Source organism: Zonotrichia leucophrys, chromosome 5 (genome assembly GCF_028769735.1).
Source record: "Zonotrichia leucophrys gambelii isolate GWCS_2022_RI chromosome 5, RI_Zleu_2.0, whole genome shotgun sequence".
Lineage (NCBI taxonomy): Eukaryota > Metazoa > Chordata > Aves > Passeriformes > Passerellidae > Zonotrichia > Zonotrichia leucophrys.
Window position 1 is genome coordinate 61,962,022 of NC_088175.1, and position 17,182 is coordinate 61,979,203.

At 51.7% G+C, this 17,182-nt stretch overlaps 1 protein-coding gene across 2 annotated transcripts in view; it reads right to left on the reverse strand.

The window, feature by feature from the left end:
• MDGA2 (MAM domain containing glycosylphosphatidylinositol anchor 2) overlaps nucleotides 1-16,958 on the reverse strand; it is a 226,059-nt gene extending 209,101 nt beyond the window's left edge. For both annotated transcript variants that reach the window (XR_010440695.1, XM_064716005.1), the window contains exon 1: nucleotides 16,761-16,958. Coding sequence is in view for 1 of the 2 variants with exons in the window: in XM_064716005.1 (XP_064572075.1) it covers nucleotides 16,761-16,833 (73 nt within the window). In the remaining variant the exon portion in view is untranslated. The remainder of the gene's footprint in view (nucleotides 1-16,760) is intronic.
• Between the last annotated feature and the right edge of the window lie 224 nt (nucleotides 16,959-17,182).

Genomic DNA, 17,182 nt, shown 5'->3' on the forward strand with positions numbered 1-17,182 from the left:
TAGTTTGGACAAAATTCCAGAGGCAAAATCCAGCCTTGGGGACTTTTCCATGAGGTTTTGTTGGTGCAATCAGCTGGAAACGGATCCCCAGGGACTGGACATCCACTGGTTCTGTTTTGGGATCTTCCCCAAGTGCTTAATCCTTAATTTAAGCATTAGGAAAGAGAATTCCAGGAAATCCCAAGAGGTGACCTCCACATCCCACCCTGGGATCTCTCCATAATTCCCAGCCCAAGGCTCAAATCCTTGGGAAGCACAAATGTCACAGGAGCCACTTGCAGTGGCTTTGACTCCACCCAAAAATTCCTGTGGGAATTTCATCGCTGTGACACTACAGCCTTAGGGAAGAAAGGGATAAAAATGGGAAAAAAAAGGAAATAATCACAAACATGGAATGGAAGGGATTTTAAATTTCATCCCATTCCCACCCTTTTCCATGAGCAGGGATCTTCCATTGTCCCAGGGTGCCCCAGTGTCCAGCCTGGCCTTGGGCACTGCCAGGGATCCAGGGGCAGCCACAGCTGCTCTGGCAATTCCAGCCCAGCCAGGAATTCCCAATTCCCAATCTCCCACCCATCCCTGCCCTCTGGCACTGGGAGCCATTCCCTGGCTCCTGTCCCTCCATCCCTTGTCCCCAGTCCCTCTCCAGCTCTCCTGGAGCCCCTTCAGGCCCTGCCAGGGGCTCTGAGCTCTCCCTGGAGCCTTCTCCTCTCCAGGGAACATTCCCAGCTCTCCCAGCCTGGCTCCCTGTGAGAAACCTCTTCAAATCCTGAAGTTTATTCCATTTTTCCGTGATATCCAGGTCTTAGGGAACACTGCACCACCTCAGGATCAAAGCTGGCTTCATTGACATTCCCAGGATTATTTGCTCACTCACACCAGGTCACCTCCAAGGGCACAAATCCTTGGAATCAGGATTGATTATCACTCCACCAAATTAAATCCACAACAAAAAATAAAAACCAGGATCATGAACTCCTTTTGCCACTGGAATAAATCAATCTGGGCTCCATTCCCAGCTGCTTTAGCCAAGAAAAATTGGGATTTCAGATGGAGCAGCCCCACACACTCAGAGCACACCCTCATCCCAGAGCTAAAATCTCCAATCCCAGTTTGAATTCTCAGAATTCCTTAATCATCTCCCCATGACTTGGTTCCCTGGAATATTCCAACAATCCAAATTTGCACTTTTAAAACTCCCAGGTCTCTCATCCCTCTGCCAAGGAGGAACAATTTGGCTGCCAGGGAACTCAGAGCTGCAGCAAGAAAAATTGGGAATTCTGCACCAAATGGGCCAGTCTGGAATTTGGATACGGGAACTCAGAGCTCCAGCAGAATTTTGGGAATGCAGCACCAAATGGGCCAGTCTGGAATTTGGGCCAAATGACTCCAAGTGCCCCCAGTGCATTTTGGTGGGAACAACACATGGATCATCCAGGCTGCAGGGAATTCTGGGAATGCAGCCGGCACTTAAGGAGCAATTAAACTTTCAGTGGTTAATGAAGCATTTCTGCAACATCAGCACCTCCGGCCCTGCTGGTGGCAATCAGGAGAGGGAAAAGTGGCTCTTAGTGGGGTCTCCAGGGGAAAATTCCATTAAAACTGTGGATTAGAGCCATTCCAGCCTGGATTTGGAGGGATGAGAGGAGGTTGGGCGGTCGCTTGGGGTTCAACCTCATTTTCTCAGCTCCCTCTCCTGGAACATCTCATGGCTTGGGTCAGGTTTTGTGTTTGGAAATTTGGGAATGAACAACATGGGGAATTTGCGGGGAAAGGTTCTGGTTGCACCTCCTGGTTTTCCTCCAAAAACGTTTGGATGGACAAATCCATGCAAAACAGCTCCTAAGAAAGCTCTTGGGAGAGAGTGTGGCTGGGGCTGAGGGAGAAAGCCCAAATTTGATGGGGAAAATGAAATTAAAGATTCCCAGGAACAGAAATCCAGGAGAATTCATGGAATTTAGGGAAATTGAATATTCACAGGAGACATTCCCTGCAGCCCAGACCCACATTCCCAGCTCCACTGAAAGGAGAGGAATTGTTTTCTGTCCATTTCCCCCACGCATGGAAATCTTTGGGTGCAAAGGGGATCGACAAAGGCATGGAAAAAGGGAATTCTTTCCCAATTTTTAATGTTACGCTGATCCATAATCCCTGCAGAAAGTAATTTGGAATAACAACCACACACTCCTGATCCAACACATATTCCCAATTCCCAGCAACCCCCAGAATCCATGGAATAATTGCTGATCTCCCAGCATGGACACAAGAGCACATTCCTAAGAAAAGATGAGGATTAATGCTGGATGCAGCATTCCAGTCAGGATCTGAGATCCTCCAAACACTTCCAAGCTCATCCCTAAAATAAATGGGATTGGTTCTGCTGTACAAGAGCCCAGCAGTGCCCATTTAATAGGAAAAAAAAATGGGAATGCAGCATTCCAAGGAGACACAGATCCATCCCTTCATCCAAAAAAGTTGGGATTTGATTGGAAGTCCTTGGCTGTAAAGGGGAATGACACAGGCACAGGAAAAGGGAATTTTTTCCCTACTTTTTTAAGCATGATCCTGATCCATAATTCCTGCTCTTCTCCCAGCATGGACACAAGAGAACATTCCTAAGGAAAGATGAGGATTAATGCTGGATTCAGCATTCCAGTCAGGATGTGAGATACTCCAAACATTCCTGGGCTCATCCCTGAAATACCTGGGATTGGTTCTGCTGTACAAGGGCTCCTTTGAAAAAACAAAAAAGGGAATGCAGCATTCCAAAGAGACACAGATCCATCCCTTCATCCACAAAAGTTGGGATTTGATTGGATTTTCCTCTGGCCACAAATCAGCCTGAGCCATTGGATGCAAAATAAACCCATAAATATCCCAGCAAAGGGAGGATGATTCTTCCTTAAGGAAAACGGGCTGTTTATAAATCCTCCACATGGAAGCTGACATCCCAAAAAAAGCTCCCAACCCTTCCCCACAGCTCCATTTGTGTTCCAAATTATCTGGGAGGAACAGGGAAAGCTTGGAGCAGATCCATGCTGGGGCAAGGCTGGGATGGGGCCAAACCTTCACTCCCTGCATGGAAAAAAACCATGTTTTTTCCCCAGGTTGCATTGGGAAGGGCTGGAAGTGCCAAAGCAGATCATTCCCTAAAATTGGGATGAGCTGGAAATCGGCTCAGGGGTGAGGAGAAGGAGTGGAGGTGCTGGAAGTGCCTCAGACTGAAATTCCCCATTCCCTGGGCTGATCCCGCAGTGTGGGAAAAGGGAAAGGGGGAATTCTGCCCCCTCTACATGGAGCTGCTCTGGAGCCAGGCTGGGAGAGCTGGGAATGTTCCCTGGAGAGGAGAAGGCTCCAGGGAGAGCTCAGAGCCCCTGGCAGGGCCTGAAGGGGCTCCAGGAGAGCTGCAGAGGGACTGGGGACAAGGGATGGAGGGACAGGAGCCAGGGAATGGCTCCCAGTGCCAGAGGGCAGGGATGGATGGGAGATTGGGAATTGGGAATTCCTGGCTGGGCTGGAATTGCCAGAGCAGTTCCTGGATCCCTGGCAGTGCCCAAGGCCAGGTTGGAGAACGCTTGGATCCACCTGGGACAGTGGGAGCAGTCCCTGCTTGGTCCCTGGATGACCTTTCCAAGTCTCTTCCCACTCCCAACCATTCCATGATTGTACAGAGTGACATTCTGGACACAGAGGAAGCGCCACCACATTACTCCAGCTCCAGGTGCTGAATTCCAGCAGCTCTGGGATTGCTCCTTCCACCCCACAGCCACACACCCCATCCAGCCTGAGCTTGCAATCCCAAAATCCCTGGGGTTGGAAAATCCTGACAGGATCACAGAGTCCCAGCTCTGCCCAATGCCCACCTTGAGCTCTCAGTGCCACCCCGATGGGATGGGGCACTCCAAACCAGAGGACAGATATTCGTGGAATCTGGGAAGTTGGAAAAGACCTCAAAGTTCATCCAACCATTCCCCAGCCCTGCCAAGGCCACCACTGCCCCGTGTCCCCAGGTGCCACATCCACATGGATTTGCAATCCCACCAGGGTTGGGGACTCCATCCTGTACCTGTGCCAGGGCTGAGGAACCCTTTTAGGGAAGAAATTTTCCCAATATCCGATCTAAACCTCACAGAATCCCTGAGGTTGGAAAAGAGCTCCAAGATCAGAGTCCCAGCTGTGCCCAATGCCCACCCTGTGCCCAGCCCAGAGCTCTCAGTGCCACCTCCAGGGATGGGCACTGCAACCCTCCCTGGGCAGTGCCAACCTTTCCACAAATTCCTACAAATCTCCCCTTCCTTTCCCCACGCCCCCAATCCCAGATCAACATGAAAGGAATTAAACAATTGGAGTTCTGCAGGAGGAGGACTTCCTGCTCTTCCTGCTGCCACTGGATGGCCCAGAAATAATTTCATTTAATCTCTTTGTGACCCAGTTCTGGGCAAACACTGATTTATTTTTTTTTATTGTTGTTCACTCGCCAAAATGAAAGGGGGAAAAAATGAATTAAGCCAAGATGAAGCAAAGTGATTTTGTTTTCACTGCTGGGTTTTGGATTTTGTTGAAATATCAACATTTGGGGTGTTTTTAGCCAACCCAAAATATTTATCTTGTTGTTCTTTGCTTTAATCAGTTCATTAAATATACAAAACCCCAAATGAAAATATTGAGATGACAACAACATTTTAATAGGGGAAACCTTACATTTCTCCAAGCTTTTTCCCCCTTTCCTCAGATGTGGTTTTATCCAAGAGCTGTTTCCACAGGAATGAATTATTCAGGATAAATTAAATAAAATAAAATAAAACCAGAGCTGAACTCAGCCCTTATGATCCAAAGGAGGGGGAAAAATTGTTGGATAAACCTTCTCCTGTTTATTTTGGTCTGACACCCTTGGATATGGGAATGATGTATTTTTAATGGATAAACTCTATTATATTTTTTTTTACTATTTATAAAAAATAAATAAGGATTTTTTGGTGGGTATAGAGGATTTTTTTAAGCTGCTGGAACAACTCCAGAGGAGGTCACAGAGCTGGGAATGTTCCCCTGGAGAAGAGGAGAATCCAGGGAGAGCTCAGAGCCCCTGGCAGGGCCTGAAGGGGCTCCAGGAGAGCTGGAGAGGGACTGGGGACAAGGGATGGAGGGACAGGAGCCAGGGAATGGCTCCCAGTGCCAGAGGGCAGGGATGGGTGGGAGATTGGGAATTGGGAATTCCTGGCTGGGCTGGAATTGCCAGAGCAGCTGTGGCTGCCCCTGGATCCCTGGCAGTGCCCAAGGCCAGGCTGGGCACTGGGACACCCTGGGACAGTGGGAGGTGTCCCTGCCCATCCAGGATGGGATTTAAGATCCCTTCCAGCTCCCGAAAAAAAAAATCATCCCCCCCACATCCAAACATTTCTGTTTTTTCCATGTGCTGGGAGAGAAGGAACTGCCCCACTCGAATTTATGGGAAGGAGTGAAAAGCAGGGAAGCAGGAGGCTGGAAAATGGCATCAGAGCTCCTGCTGGACTGGGATTTTTGGAAGAGCTGCTAGGTGGGAAAGTAGAACTTCTGGCAGTGGCTGTTTAATGTCTGTTGGGAAGGATGAAAGTTTGACAAGAAAGTCTCACAGATGTGTGTGCTTGGCAGAAAGATTTCTGAATGTAGAGTCTGATGAAGGAATAGAGATGGAAGCAAGTTTTGATATAGAAGAAAGGAATTGCTGAGCCAGTCTCACTGGATAACCAAGGAGCCAAAGGGTGTGTTAGTTAGAAGGGGTTTTATGGCTTAGAGCAAAGGATAAACCCACCCCAAACAAGAAGATGTTTTTGCCAAGCACAAAGAGAGCACAGGCTAACAAGGCAGCCAAGGTGGCAAGTACAAAAAAGGTCTCAGAATTTCCCACTGCAAGAAAACTGAAAAACAACTTCTGGCTGAAACTGCAATGCACTGACTGTTAGTGATGGAGAGCAGTGACATGAATATGGTAATTACAGCAGTTATGATGGGCTATAGGTAACAGTTAAGGTACAGATTGGCTCTGCTGTATGAAGATGCTCAGCACAGAAAAGTCTATAATGCATTGGAACCTAAACTCAGGGTGTCCAGGGCTGCCTGCAGCTGGAGCTGACAGCTGTGGGCACAGCTCTGTCACCCACGGCCCTGGGCTGCTGTGACACCTTGGGTACAATAAACTGCATTTGGAGAGCCCCTGGAGTCCGAACATCCCTCATTCAGGCTCTTACAGTGGCGCCCAACGTGGGCACCATTAGTCAGGGCCTGAATGAGGATGGGAGACTCCAGGGCTGCTGCAGCTGGAGCTGACAGCTGTGGGCACAGCTCTGTCACCCACGGCCCTGGGCTGCTGTGACACCTTGGGTACAATAAACTGCATTTGGAGAGGCCCTGGAGCCACACATCCCTCATTCAGGCTCCTACAATGTCCCCATTAATTGTCACGTGGATTGATTCCAAGAGGAATTTTTTTTCCTAAAAAATAACAATGGATTAATTTTCCCATCATTTTTGCTGAAGCAGAGCTGCCTCCTGCAGGGATTAGGGGTCTGGGGGATGCTTTGGTTGTGGATGGGACCCAAATTTAAATCCAGGCCAGCCCACAGAGCAAAATTCCTCAAAAATATCCCTAAAACCCTCAGAGGGGAGCAAAACCCTGCTCGGAGATCCAGGAGATGAGAGGAAACTCCAGACTGAGCCTAAAATGAAACCCCAAAAGCAAATCCCAAAGGGAATTATTTCCTGACATGTCCCAGATCTATTTTTGCTTGCAGGGATAAGGGAAGAGATCCCAAAAATCCACACCACGACAGCTCTGCCAGCTTTGTTTTAGATTTTTTTTTCCCTTTCATCCTTTTAGAGCCCCTGGAATTCCTCCTGGATTAAGTGTGGATGCCCCTGGGATATTTTCCTTATCCTTGCCCCAGTTTTGGACATTTTTTGGCTCTCTAAAGCCCCACACTCTTCCAGTTGCTCCCAAAACCCCACAGAGGTGCCCAGAGGAGGGAAAATTCAGGAAGGTTTTTCCACAGGCAAAAGATTCTGTCAAACTCCAACATCATGGAAAAAACCTGAGAAAAACCCAGATTTTTCCCTGGAAAATAAATGTTGGATAGGATTGGAGCAACCTGGGATACTTGAAATGTCCCTTTGCAAGACGAGGATGAGCCTTGAGCTGCCTTTTAATTCAAACCTTTTCAGAATTCTGAGATTCTAAAAAAATTCCATTTTTCCATAAGATAATTAGGGAATATCCTCAGCGTCAACCACCCAGGACCCAAATGAGATTCCCAGACTCTGCCCAAAATCCCCACCTCTCCCTCTGCTCAAATTTGGGAGGATTTATTTGGATTTCTTGGATGCACTGAGGAGAATTCCAAGGAAAATTTAGGCAGCACCATCGTCTGATTCCCACTTCATTCCTCCATAATCCTCATTTTCCCCTCCCCATTTAAAAAGGCACCAAGCTGACAAACCTTGCCATGTTTTCTTTAAATTCCCAATTTCTCTGCAGTTTTCCTTGAAATAAAAGTGGGAATTATTTCTCAGCACCTGCTGGAAATGCCCCTGGAGTTGGGCAGCTCAAAGCCACTGGAATTCCCACTAAAAAGAGCTCCTGCGATCAAATTTCCTGAATTTTCCATGAAATCCAAATGATCCTTTAATGCTTCTTACAGTAATTAATAATCTCTCTCTTTTTGTTGGGATTTTCTTTTCTCCCCTTAAACTCAATCCAAGCATGGCAGCTTCCTCAGGACATGCTAATTATGATGATTATTATTATTTCCATAATTATTATTATTTCCATATTTCCATAGAATTCCCACTAAAAAGAGCTCCTGGGATCAGATCTCCTGAATTTTCCATGAAATCCAAATGATCCTTTAATGCTTCTTACAGTAATTAATAATCTCTTTCCTTTTGTTGGGATTTTCTTTTCTCCCCTTAAACTCAATCCAAGCATGGCAGCTTCCTCGGGACATGCTAATTATGATTATTATTATTATTATTTCCATGATTATTATTATTTCCATATTTCCACAAAATTCCCACTAAAAAGAGCTCCTGGGATCAGATTTCCTGAATTTTCCATGAAATCCAAATGATCCTTTAATGCTTCTTACAGTAATTAATAATCTCTCTCCTTTTGTTGAGATATTTTTTTTCTCCCCTTAAACTGAATCCAAGCATGGCAGCTTCCTCAGGACATGCTAATTATGATTATTATTATTATTATTTCCATATTTCCACAAAATTCCCACTAAAAAGAGCTCCTGGGATCAGATCTCCTGAATTTTCCATGAAATCCAAATGATCCTTTAATGCTTCTTACAGTAATTAATAATCTCTCTCTGCTTTTGTTGGGATTTTTTTTTTTCTCCCCTTAAACTGAATCCAAGCATGGCAGCCTCCTCAGGACATGCTAATTATGATGATTATTATTATTTCCATGGCCAGAAATCCTTGAATCTGTGCCAGGAGCTGAGATCCCACTGGGCCAGGTGATGCACAAACCCACCCCAAAGGCTTTGGAGGCCAAGGAAAGCTGGATCCAAGTGGGGATATAAAGGAAAACAGCTTCAATTTCCATTCATTGCCAAAGGTGTTTATTCCTTGGGATCCTCCATTTCTCCCATTCCATTCCCAATAGAAATATTCCCATTTAACAACCTCCTGTTAAATTCAGGAATCATCCTTCTCTTCCAACAATTTGAGGGTTTTAATGCTCCTGGAATCCTGAATTTCCCTGGCTGTGAACATCCAAGATCAGGCACCTCTGGAGAATCCAGAAAATCCAGGTCCATGCATAAAAAGACCTTGATTCCAGCTGATCCATAAAAATTCGGGGTTTGTGCAGTTTGTGAGGGATTTTTGGAACATTTGGATGTGGAATAACCTCACAAGGATGAGTTAATTAAAGAAGGAATTTTCCGAAGAGGGAAAATGCAATTCCCTCTCTCAGGGAAGGGCTGAAAACTCTAAATCTGAGGGGATCGTGCTTCCACCCAGGATTTTGTTCCCACTTGGAATCACTTGAGGTGGGAAAACTCCTCCAGGATCAAATCCAACCATTCTCAGCACTGCCAAAGCCACATCCACATGGATTTCAAAAATCCCTCCAGGGATGGGCACTGCAACCCTCCCTGGGCAGTGCCAAGGCCTGAGCCCCCTTTCCATGGGGAAATTCCTGCTGTGCCCACCCTGAGCTGCCCCGGCCCAGCCTGAGGCCGTTCCCTCTGCTCCTGTCCCTGTTCCCTGGAGCAGAGCCCAAATCCCAGCTGGATACAAACTCCCAGGAGCTGATGCCAAATGAACTCCAAATAGAAACTTCTTAACATCAGGATCTGAGAAATTCTGGGGATTGGAGCCTTTGGGAATGTTGGAGGTGTTCTGCAAAGTTTGGGAGCAGCAACCAAACTTCCTGCAGGAAAATCCACAACATTCCATTCCAACTCCAGCATTCCCACTGTCCCAGGGTGCCCCAATGTCCAGCCTGGCCTTGGGCACTGCCAGGGATCCAGGGGCAGCCACAGCTGCTCTGGCAATTCCAGCCCAGCCAGGAATTCCCAATTCCCAATCTCCCATCCATCCCTGCCCTCTGGCACTGGGAGCCATTCCCTGGCTCCTGGCACTCCAGGCCTTATCCAGACCTGGATTCTCCCACACCCCTGATTTTTCCTGACCAAACTTCCAACTGCAGAGTCTGGATAAGGAGAAGGTCACTGGTTATCCAGGGCTCACCAGTTCATCCCATCCTGTCCCAGTTTTCCCATCCAAAAATCCCCAAACAGCTCAGGCAGAGCACATGGAACCTCCATTTCTCCCGAAAAAGCAGCTGGAAAATCCCACCCCGGAGTCAAGAATTTCACAGCTTTCCCAGCAAACACAAAAAAGGAAGGATCCCATTTATTCCTTAAACACCCTCATTTAAAACCTGCCTTCATTCCTACAATATTAGGATTGCCAGGAGTTGGATTTGATCCTCGTGGATTCTTTGCACCTTGGGATATTCCATGAGTGGTTTGTGCCAGCAGAAAATGGGACTGAAATGATGAATTTAGAAGTTGTTTCCAGATTTATGGGGTGGGGTTTACCCTGGGTTGGTATTGTGTCATTCCTACAATCTCCCACAAACCCTAAAAAAAATATTCAGGATCTGCCTTCCCTCAGCACATCCAGCAAAGGGCTCTTGGGGGAGGAGGGAAAACCCAGAGGAGAAATCCCATTGGATTTCCCCAGGTGGGAGTTTGGTTCCAGGCTATTGACACTGCACTCCTAAAAAACCCAGAATTTTAAGGGATTTTTTTTTTTTTTTTTTTTGGAGCACGGAGTAGCTGTGGGCAAAAAATGTTCTTTTTTTTTCAGGATTGGGATCCCAGCAGGAGAATTCTGGGGGTTTTGGTGCCTGAGGTAAAGCTAAGCTTTGCTATGAGGCAAAAAGAGTTTAATTAAACTAACGAGATCCAATTAGTGTTCCTGGAGCTTGGAGCAGCCTGGGATACGGAGAAGCTTCCCTGGTTGTGGGAATGGGATGGGAATTAAGGTTCTTTCCAACCCAAACCAAGGGATATTTTCCAAATATTTTCTAAATATTTTCCAAATATTCCTGGAAACCTGGGAGCCTCAGGAATGTGACATTCCCTGTATCCAGAGCCCAGCACCCTCTGGGGCAAGAACCTTTCCCTGAGATTCAACAAAAATTCCTGTGAGGAATTTCAATTTCAAATTCCTCCTTCAATATTCCATGGAAGGAGGAATCTCATGGACAACCTGATCCCGCACCTTGGGGAAAATTCCTCATCCCAAAAGAGCCCAAAAATTCAGAATCTGTCTGGGAAGAGCCAAGCCAGTGCCCTCCATTCCCAGCTATTTTGGGAGAGGAGATTATTTCTGGAAAAGGCAGGAAAAAATTCCTCTGGATCCAGACAGGGCTCAGAACTGGAAAGAGGGGAATAAAATGATCAAGGAGCTGATGGGGTGGGATTTGTCAGGAATCGAGGGAAGGGTGATGGAGCAGCAGCATCCCAAACATCCTGCATGTGATGGATCCCAAAATCCCCTTTCTCCAAAAAAGAATTCCTTCCCAACTATAAAAAATATGGGAAATAAACAATTTTGTCCCTTAGCCCATCCAGGTTAGGGAGAGTGGGATTATCCCATCCCAAAGGGATTTTCCTACAGGAAGAAGGGGATTTAATGCAGGAGACCCCATTCCCTACAGGAATACTCCTGGATATAACCCATATATGGACAATATAATCCATATAATAATCCTATATAATCCATATATGGACTGACAGAGATCAATCAGCCCTCCACTTGTAGGAATCCCAAATAATTTTTGAGGAATGTGGAAGACAGAACTGAACTTGAATCATTTCCATTTCCTTCCTCTTCCTCACACAGCTCAGAATTTAACTGGATTTTGCTCTTCTGAGCCCCAGAAATTTTAATTTTCGGTGGTTTAAGAATTTTCCCTGCCAGATTCCCTCCAAATTCCCCTCCCATGGAATCAAAGGCGACATTTCATGGGAGGCGGAGCTGGGATGCAGCTCTGGGCATTCCAGGAGGATCCTTGGAGCTCTCCACACATCCCAGGATCACCAAACCTCAGGGAAGTTTAGGCTCAGCTTAAACCCCACACATTTACCGAGTTTAAATTGGATTGAAAGCTCAACACTTGCACCCCGAACCCCAAATCACCACCCGGGCCACAACCAACACCTGAACCCACAGAGTTCCCCCTCCTGGAATTCCAGAATTCCCAATTCCTTACCCGGACCACAACCTCATCCATGGGAGCAGATCCCAATCCCTTGGCTCTCCAGGGATTCTTCCCTTCTCTGGGAGCTGAAGCTCATCCCAAAAATCCCCGTGAGGAGGAGGAGGAGGAGAAGGAGAAGGAGGAGGAGGAGGAGGAGGAGGAGAAGGAGAAGGAGAGGAGAAGGAGAAGGAGAAGGAGAAGGAGAAGGAGAAGGAGAAGGAGAAGGAGAAGGAGAAGGAGAAGGAGAAGGAGAAGGAGAAGGAGAAGGAGAAGGAGAAGGAGAAGGAGAAGGAGAAGGAGAAGGAGAAGGAGAAGGAGAAGGAGAAGGAGAAGGAGGAGGAGATCCTTGTCCAGGGTTCAGGGAAGAGTTAAAATTCCCAAGGGTCCGCAGGGATCCCGGAGCAGGCGGGAGGAGCGGCAGGAGCGCAGCTGCCCCTGCGGCAGCGCATAATCCCTGCCCTGTTCCCAGGGACGCTTCCCTGGCACAAAGTCGGGAATTGTGCGGGGTTAAAGCGCCCCGGACAAGGCCGGCATTCACCCAGCCAGGCCGGCAGCACCGCGGAAATATCCCCCAGGGAAATATCCCCCCTGGAAGTACAATCCATGGGATTTCCTCCAGCTGGGAACGCTGAGCCAGAGGTTTCCCTGCCCGCTGATCCAGAGGTTTTTCCCTGACTGATCCAGAGGTTTCCCTCCCTGCCAATCCAGATGTTTTTCCCTCCTCTCTGATCCAGAGGTTTCCTCCCCTCTGATCCAGAGGTTTCCCAACAAGGAGCCGGCATTTCTAATGAGCCAAACACCCTCACAGTGATTTTGTTTTCCCATCCCTCCCCTCATCCCTCCAATCCACTCGCTGGATCCGTAAAAATGTTGGGAAAGGCCAGGTCAGAGGCCACTCCCAGCTCCAAAGGCAGCGCCCCTTAAATCCCTCCGGGATCGGAGCTCAGGGAATAATCCCAGCATCACAAAGAGGCAGGAGTGGAAGATCTTTCCCAGAACATTCCCAGATTTTTCCCTGATTTTTCTCAGATCTTTCCCTGATCATTTTTCCCCAGATTTTTCCCAGATCTTTCCCTGATGTTTCCCAGATCTTTCCTGACATCCTCCACCCCTACTCCAACCTCCTCTGGGCTCCAAGCTGCTCCAGCAGCCCCACTCCAGCTGGATCCTGGGGAAAAAGGGCAGCTCCAAGCTTTGGGATGCCCAATTCCAATTTTCTTTGGAAAACCTGCAGCTGCAATGAGGGCTGAGGCCGTTGGATGACATTTGGTGCTTAGATCAACCAGGACAAGTTCCCTGGAATTTAACACCTTGAATACCTTCAATTGCAGGCATTTTGAACCAGCAATGGGAAAACACCTGGAAGTCTCATTGTTCCCAATGGGAAAACTCCTGGAAATCTCATTTTTCCCAATGGGAACACTCCTGGAAGCCTCGTTCTTCCCAGTGGGAAATCTCCTGGAAGCCTCATTCTTCCCAAGGCTGTGGATGCTTCTCCCAAAATTCTGCACGCCCAGATTTGGTGCAGAGCTCAGGAAGGCTCTGATATTCCTCACTCCATGAGTGATTCCAGGAGGAATTCCGAGCCATCCTGAGGTTTTCCGCGGCTGCAGATGGGATGCTGAGCCCTGTTCCCTGCAGGAGCTGGCACAGAGGGGGCACTGCCACCCTCACACCCCTCCTCTGTCACACCTGGTGCTCCCAGGAAACATCCTGAGGGTCTGCCCTGCTTAGTTCCAGCTGAAATCGTGGGAAAAATTCCTAAAATCTTGGTGAGGGGTGGATAAATCCCAGCCCAGGATCTCAGGGGGGGCTGTGACACCAATCCCACCCAGGGGATCCCACAGCTGCTCCCAGATTCCTGGCACCACTTGGAATCAGCTTCCCAGGGTCAGGAGGTGTTGGCCTTGCCCCTGGAGCAGGACTGTCACCCCAGCAGAGCCTCACTCCAGCCAGGTCCCCCCCATTCCCAGGATTTTTCCAGCCCCCATCCCAGAGGTGCTGGAAGAGCTCGGGCTCTCCAGGCTCCTGTCCAGGATTTCTCTGGGCTCTTCCTCACTCCACAGGGCACAAAATCAGACCCCAAGTCCCTGGTGAGCCCCTCCAGCTGAGGCGGCTCAGGAACAAACGCAAAAAATCCCTTCTCCACTCTCCCAAAATTCCTCTGATCTGTCAAAAACTCTCCGTGCCCACCTTGGCCTCTTTGCTGAGCTGTTTTTTCCCTCTGGAAATCGGGAGTTGGGTGAAAGCAGAGCCACCATGTCCTGAATCCCTACATTTCCTGCTCTGTTAGCAGTGCAAGTCATGCACCGCTGAAAGGGGAGGGAACGTGCACAGATCTCGAGTTGTTCTCCATCTCTGGCCAGGAAATCAGGGAGAGCTGAGGAACTGCACGAATTCCCAAGGATTTCAGCTGCTCGGCTTTTCCCCATCCCCTGAGGAAGCAGAACATGCCAGGGCCTGCCCTGCTCCCCGTTCTCCCAGTTTCTCTTTAGAATCCCAGTTCTCCATCCCAGCTGTAGCATTCCAACAGAACAGAGGGAAGTTGCGGAGGTGCTGCCCAGCCCGGCGCGTTAACCCGGAGTTTTAACGAGCTCACAATCCACAAACGGAGCATTTATTTTGCATTTCAAGGCGCCGGAGCTGCTCCCCGGATGGGCACGGGCGGTGCCGTGCCAGGCTCTGTGCCAGCACCTTCCCGCACCTCCGGGAGCATCCAGGGCTGGAAAACAGCCTGGCAGGGCCGTGCCGTGCCAAGGACAGGTGGGATGAGCCAGGGAGGAGCCTGAGGGACGGGTCTGAGCCACCTGCAGGGCTGGGAATATCAACAGGGAGCAGCAGGGATGGATTCCAGGCTGCTCCTTCCTTCCTTCCCCTCGCCACCTTCCTCACGGAGAGGCTCTGGAGCTGTGCCCGCTCCCGGAGGAGCGCAGGAACCAGGAACAAGTGTTAACATGGCAAGACACCTCCCCGGCAGCACCACGCTCGCCAGCAGAGCTGCCAGGCTCTGGAAATCTTTAAAAAAAAAAAAAAAAGGCCAAAAAACTTGTTAAAATCCCACAAACCGATTTTTCCAAAGCAGCGAGATCCTTTCGCAGGCTGGGGCTCACTTTGGATAATCTGCAGGCTCCAGGCTTCCCATCCTCCTTTCCCCAAAATGGCCCTGCTGCTGCACCGGGGGCTGCAGGCACACCCCGGGCTTGGAATATTTTTTATTTTTTGTCCACATTCCCGAGCCGATGAAGGCACCCAAAATTCCCGGGGCACCGCTCTGGAGCACAAAGCACGGCTGAGTTCACAGCGCTCTCAGCTCTCAGCCTAAATCAGGCGGAGAAAAGCAGCAGCACCAAAGTCTTTACTCCAAAGCCCAGAGCCCGGAGCTGAGTCCGCATCTCCTCCCTCCAGCCCCCACCTCGCTCTTCCTGAACAAGCCCTCTCCTGTTCGCTGCTCTTCCCGAGCATCCAACAATATGTGCCTGTGTGCCGGGGGAGGCAGGAGCCGCTGCCAGCTCCGCACCAGCCGAGCCTCCTCCGCCCGCCCAGCCCCTCTGACATCCGCGGGCACGTCCAGATTTTCCAAAATTAAAGAGGAAAAAAAAAAAAAAAAGGAGAGTGAGTCTCTGAGTCTCTAAGTGAGGCTCCGTTCCAGGTGGGAAGCGAATGTTGGAAGTGTGGGAGCGGACGGGCTCGGAGGAGGCAATGTCACACCAAGCATTTGCTGGGAGATTCGTGAATCGCCTTGCTCAGCCCCGGGTGCCGGAGCTGCCGGCGGCACCGCACGGCGCCGAGCCGCTTACATAACCCCCCCGCCCGGCCGGGCAGCTCCGGGAACCGGGAGCACCGGGAATGGGGAGAACCGGGAGAGAGGCAGCACCGGGAATGGGGAGCATCGGGAGAGGGGGAGCACCGGGAATGGGGAGCATCGGGAGCGGGGCAGCACCGGGAATGGGGAGCATCGGGAGAGGGGCAGCACCGGGTACAGGACATCGCCGGGAACGGGGCATCACCACAAGCGGGGCATCATCGGCAAGCGGGCAGCATCGGGAAGGGGGCATCGCCACAGCCAGGGCAGCACCGGGAATGGGGCAGCACCGGGAATGGGGCAGCCCCAGAACCGAGGCATCGCTGGGGGTGGGACATCACCGAGAACGGAGCATCGGCACAACCGGGGCATCGCCACAGCCGGGGCATCGCCACAACCCGGGCATCGCCGCAATCGGGGCATCACTGGAGCTGGGACATCACCGGAACCGGAGCATCGCTGGCACCGAAGCATTACCACGGCCCGGGCATCACCGGGACCGGCCATACCGCGGCCAGGGCATCGACAGAACCGGAGCATCACCGGCACGGAGGCAGCCCCGCGGCCGCGGCAGTGCCGGCACCGGGGCACGGGGCAGCATCCCGGCCTCAGCCCCGGCGGAGCGCCCGGTTCCCCCGCCCCTCCGGGCTCCGGGCAGCGCCGAACCGGGGCCACCTCGGGGGCGCGGGGGCGAGGGGGAAGCAACAAGAGCGCGGCCCCAGCGCGGAGCGGGAGCGGAGCCGCCGGTGATGTGCAAGTCACGGGCGGGGGGCAGCGGGGCCGGGGCAGCGGAGCCGCCCGCCCGCCCGCGGGGTCCGCGCGCCCCCGGCGGAGCCCCGGGAAGTTTGCGGCGCCTTCGCCCCCGCCCCTGGCTCCGCGGCCGCGGGCGGCAGCGCCGCCGGTAACAAGTGCGGCGGCCGCGGGCGCTCCGCGGGCGCGGAGGGAGCCCCGCGGAGGCGGCGCCCAGCGGCGGCCAGCGCGGCCCGGGACCGGCTGCGGACCCCCCCGAATCGCCCCCCCGGCCCGGTTATCGCCGTGCAATGTCAGCGTCTCATGGCAACGGCGCTGCCTCCGCTCTGCCTCCGCCGGCTCCCGCGGCGCGCAGCGGGGCCACGCCGCTCGCCCCCACCCCCCCATCCCCCCCCCGCCCTTCCGCCCCGGCGACAGTCGCGACAAGGTCACGCGGCGCCCCGCACTCACCGTACACCCCTTGGCCGGAGCTGCCCTCCAGCAGAACCGTCAGCAGCCCCAGCAGCCCGATCGCTACATCCATCTTCACGTGAGCATCCACATATCCAGCCCGGCGGGGCGGGGGGGGGCAGCGCAGCGCCCGCCGGAGCCCCGCGCTCCGCTGCGGCCGAGCCGCGCACGCCCGCGCAGGCAGGGCGGCGGGGGCAGGCGGCGGGCACCGCGCCGGTCCTCCTCCTCCTCCTCCTTCCTCCTCCGCCTCCGCCTCCTCCTCCTCCTCCTCCTCCTCCCGCTGCGCAGCGGGCGGCGCGGGGCGAGCCCCGCTCAGAGCGAGCCCCCGGCAGCGGCAGCCCCCGCACCCGCTCCGGGCCGCGGCGCCCTCAGAGCTCCGGCCGCCGCCGCCGCCGCCTCCCGGGGCCGCCGAGCGCCGCGCG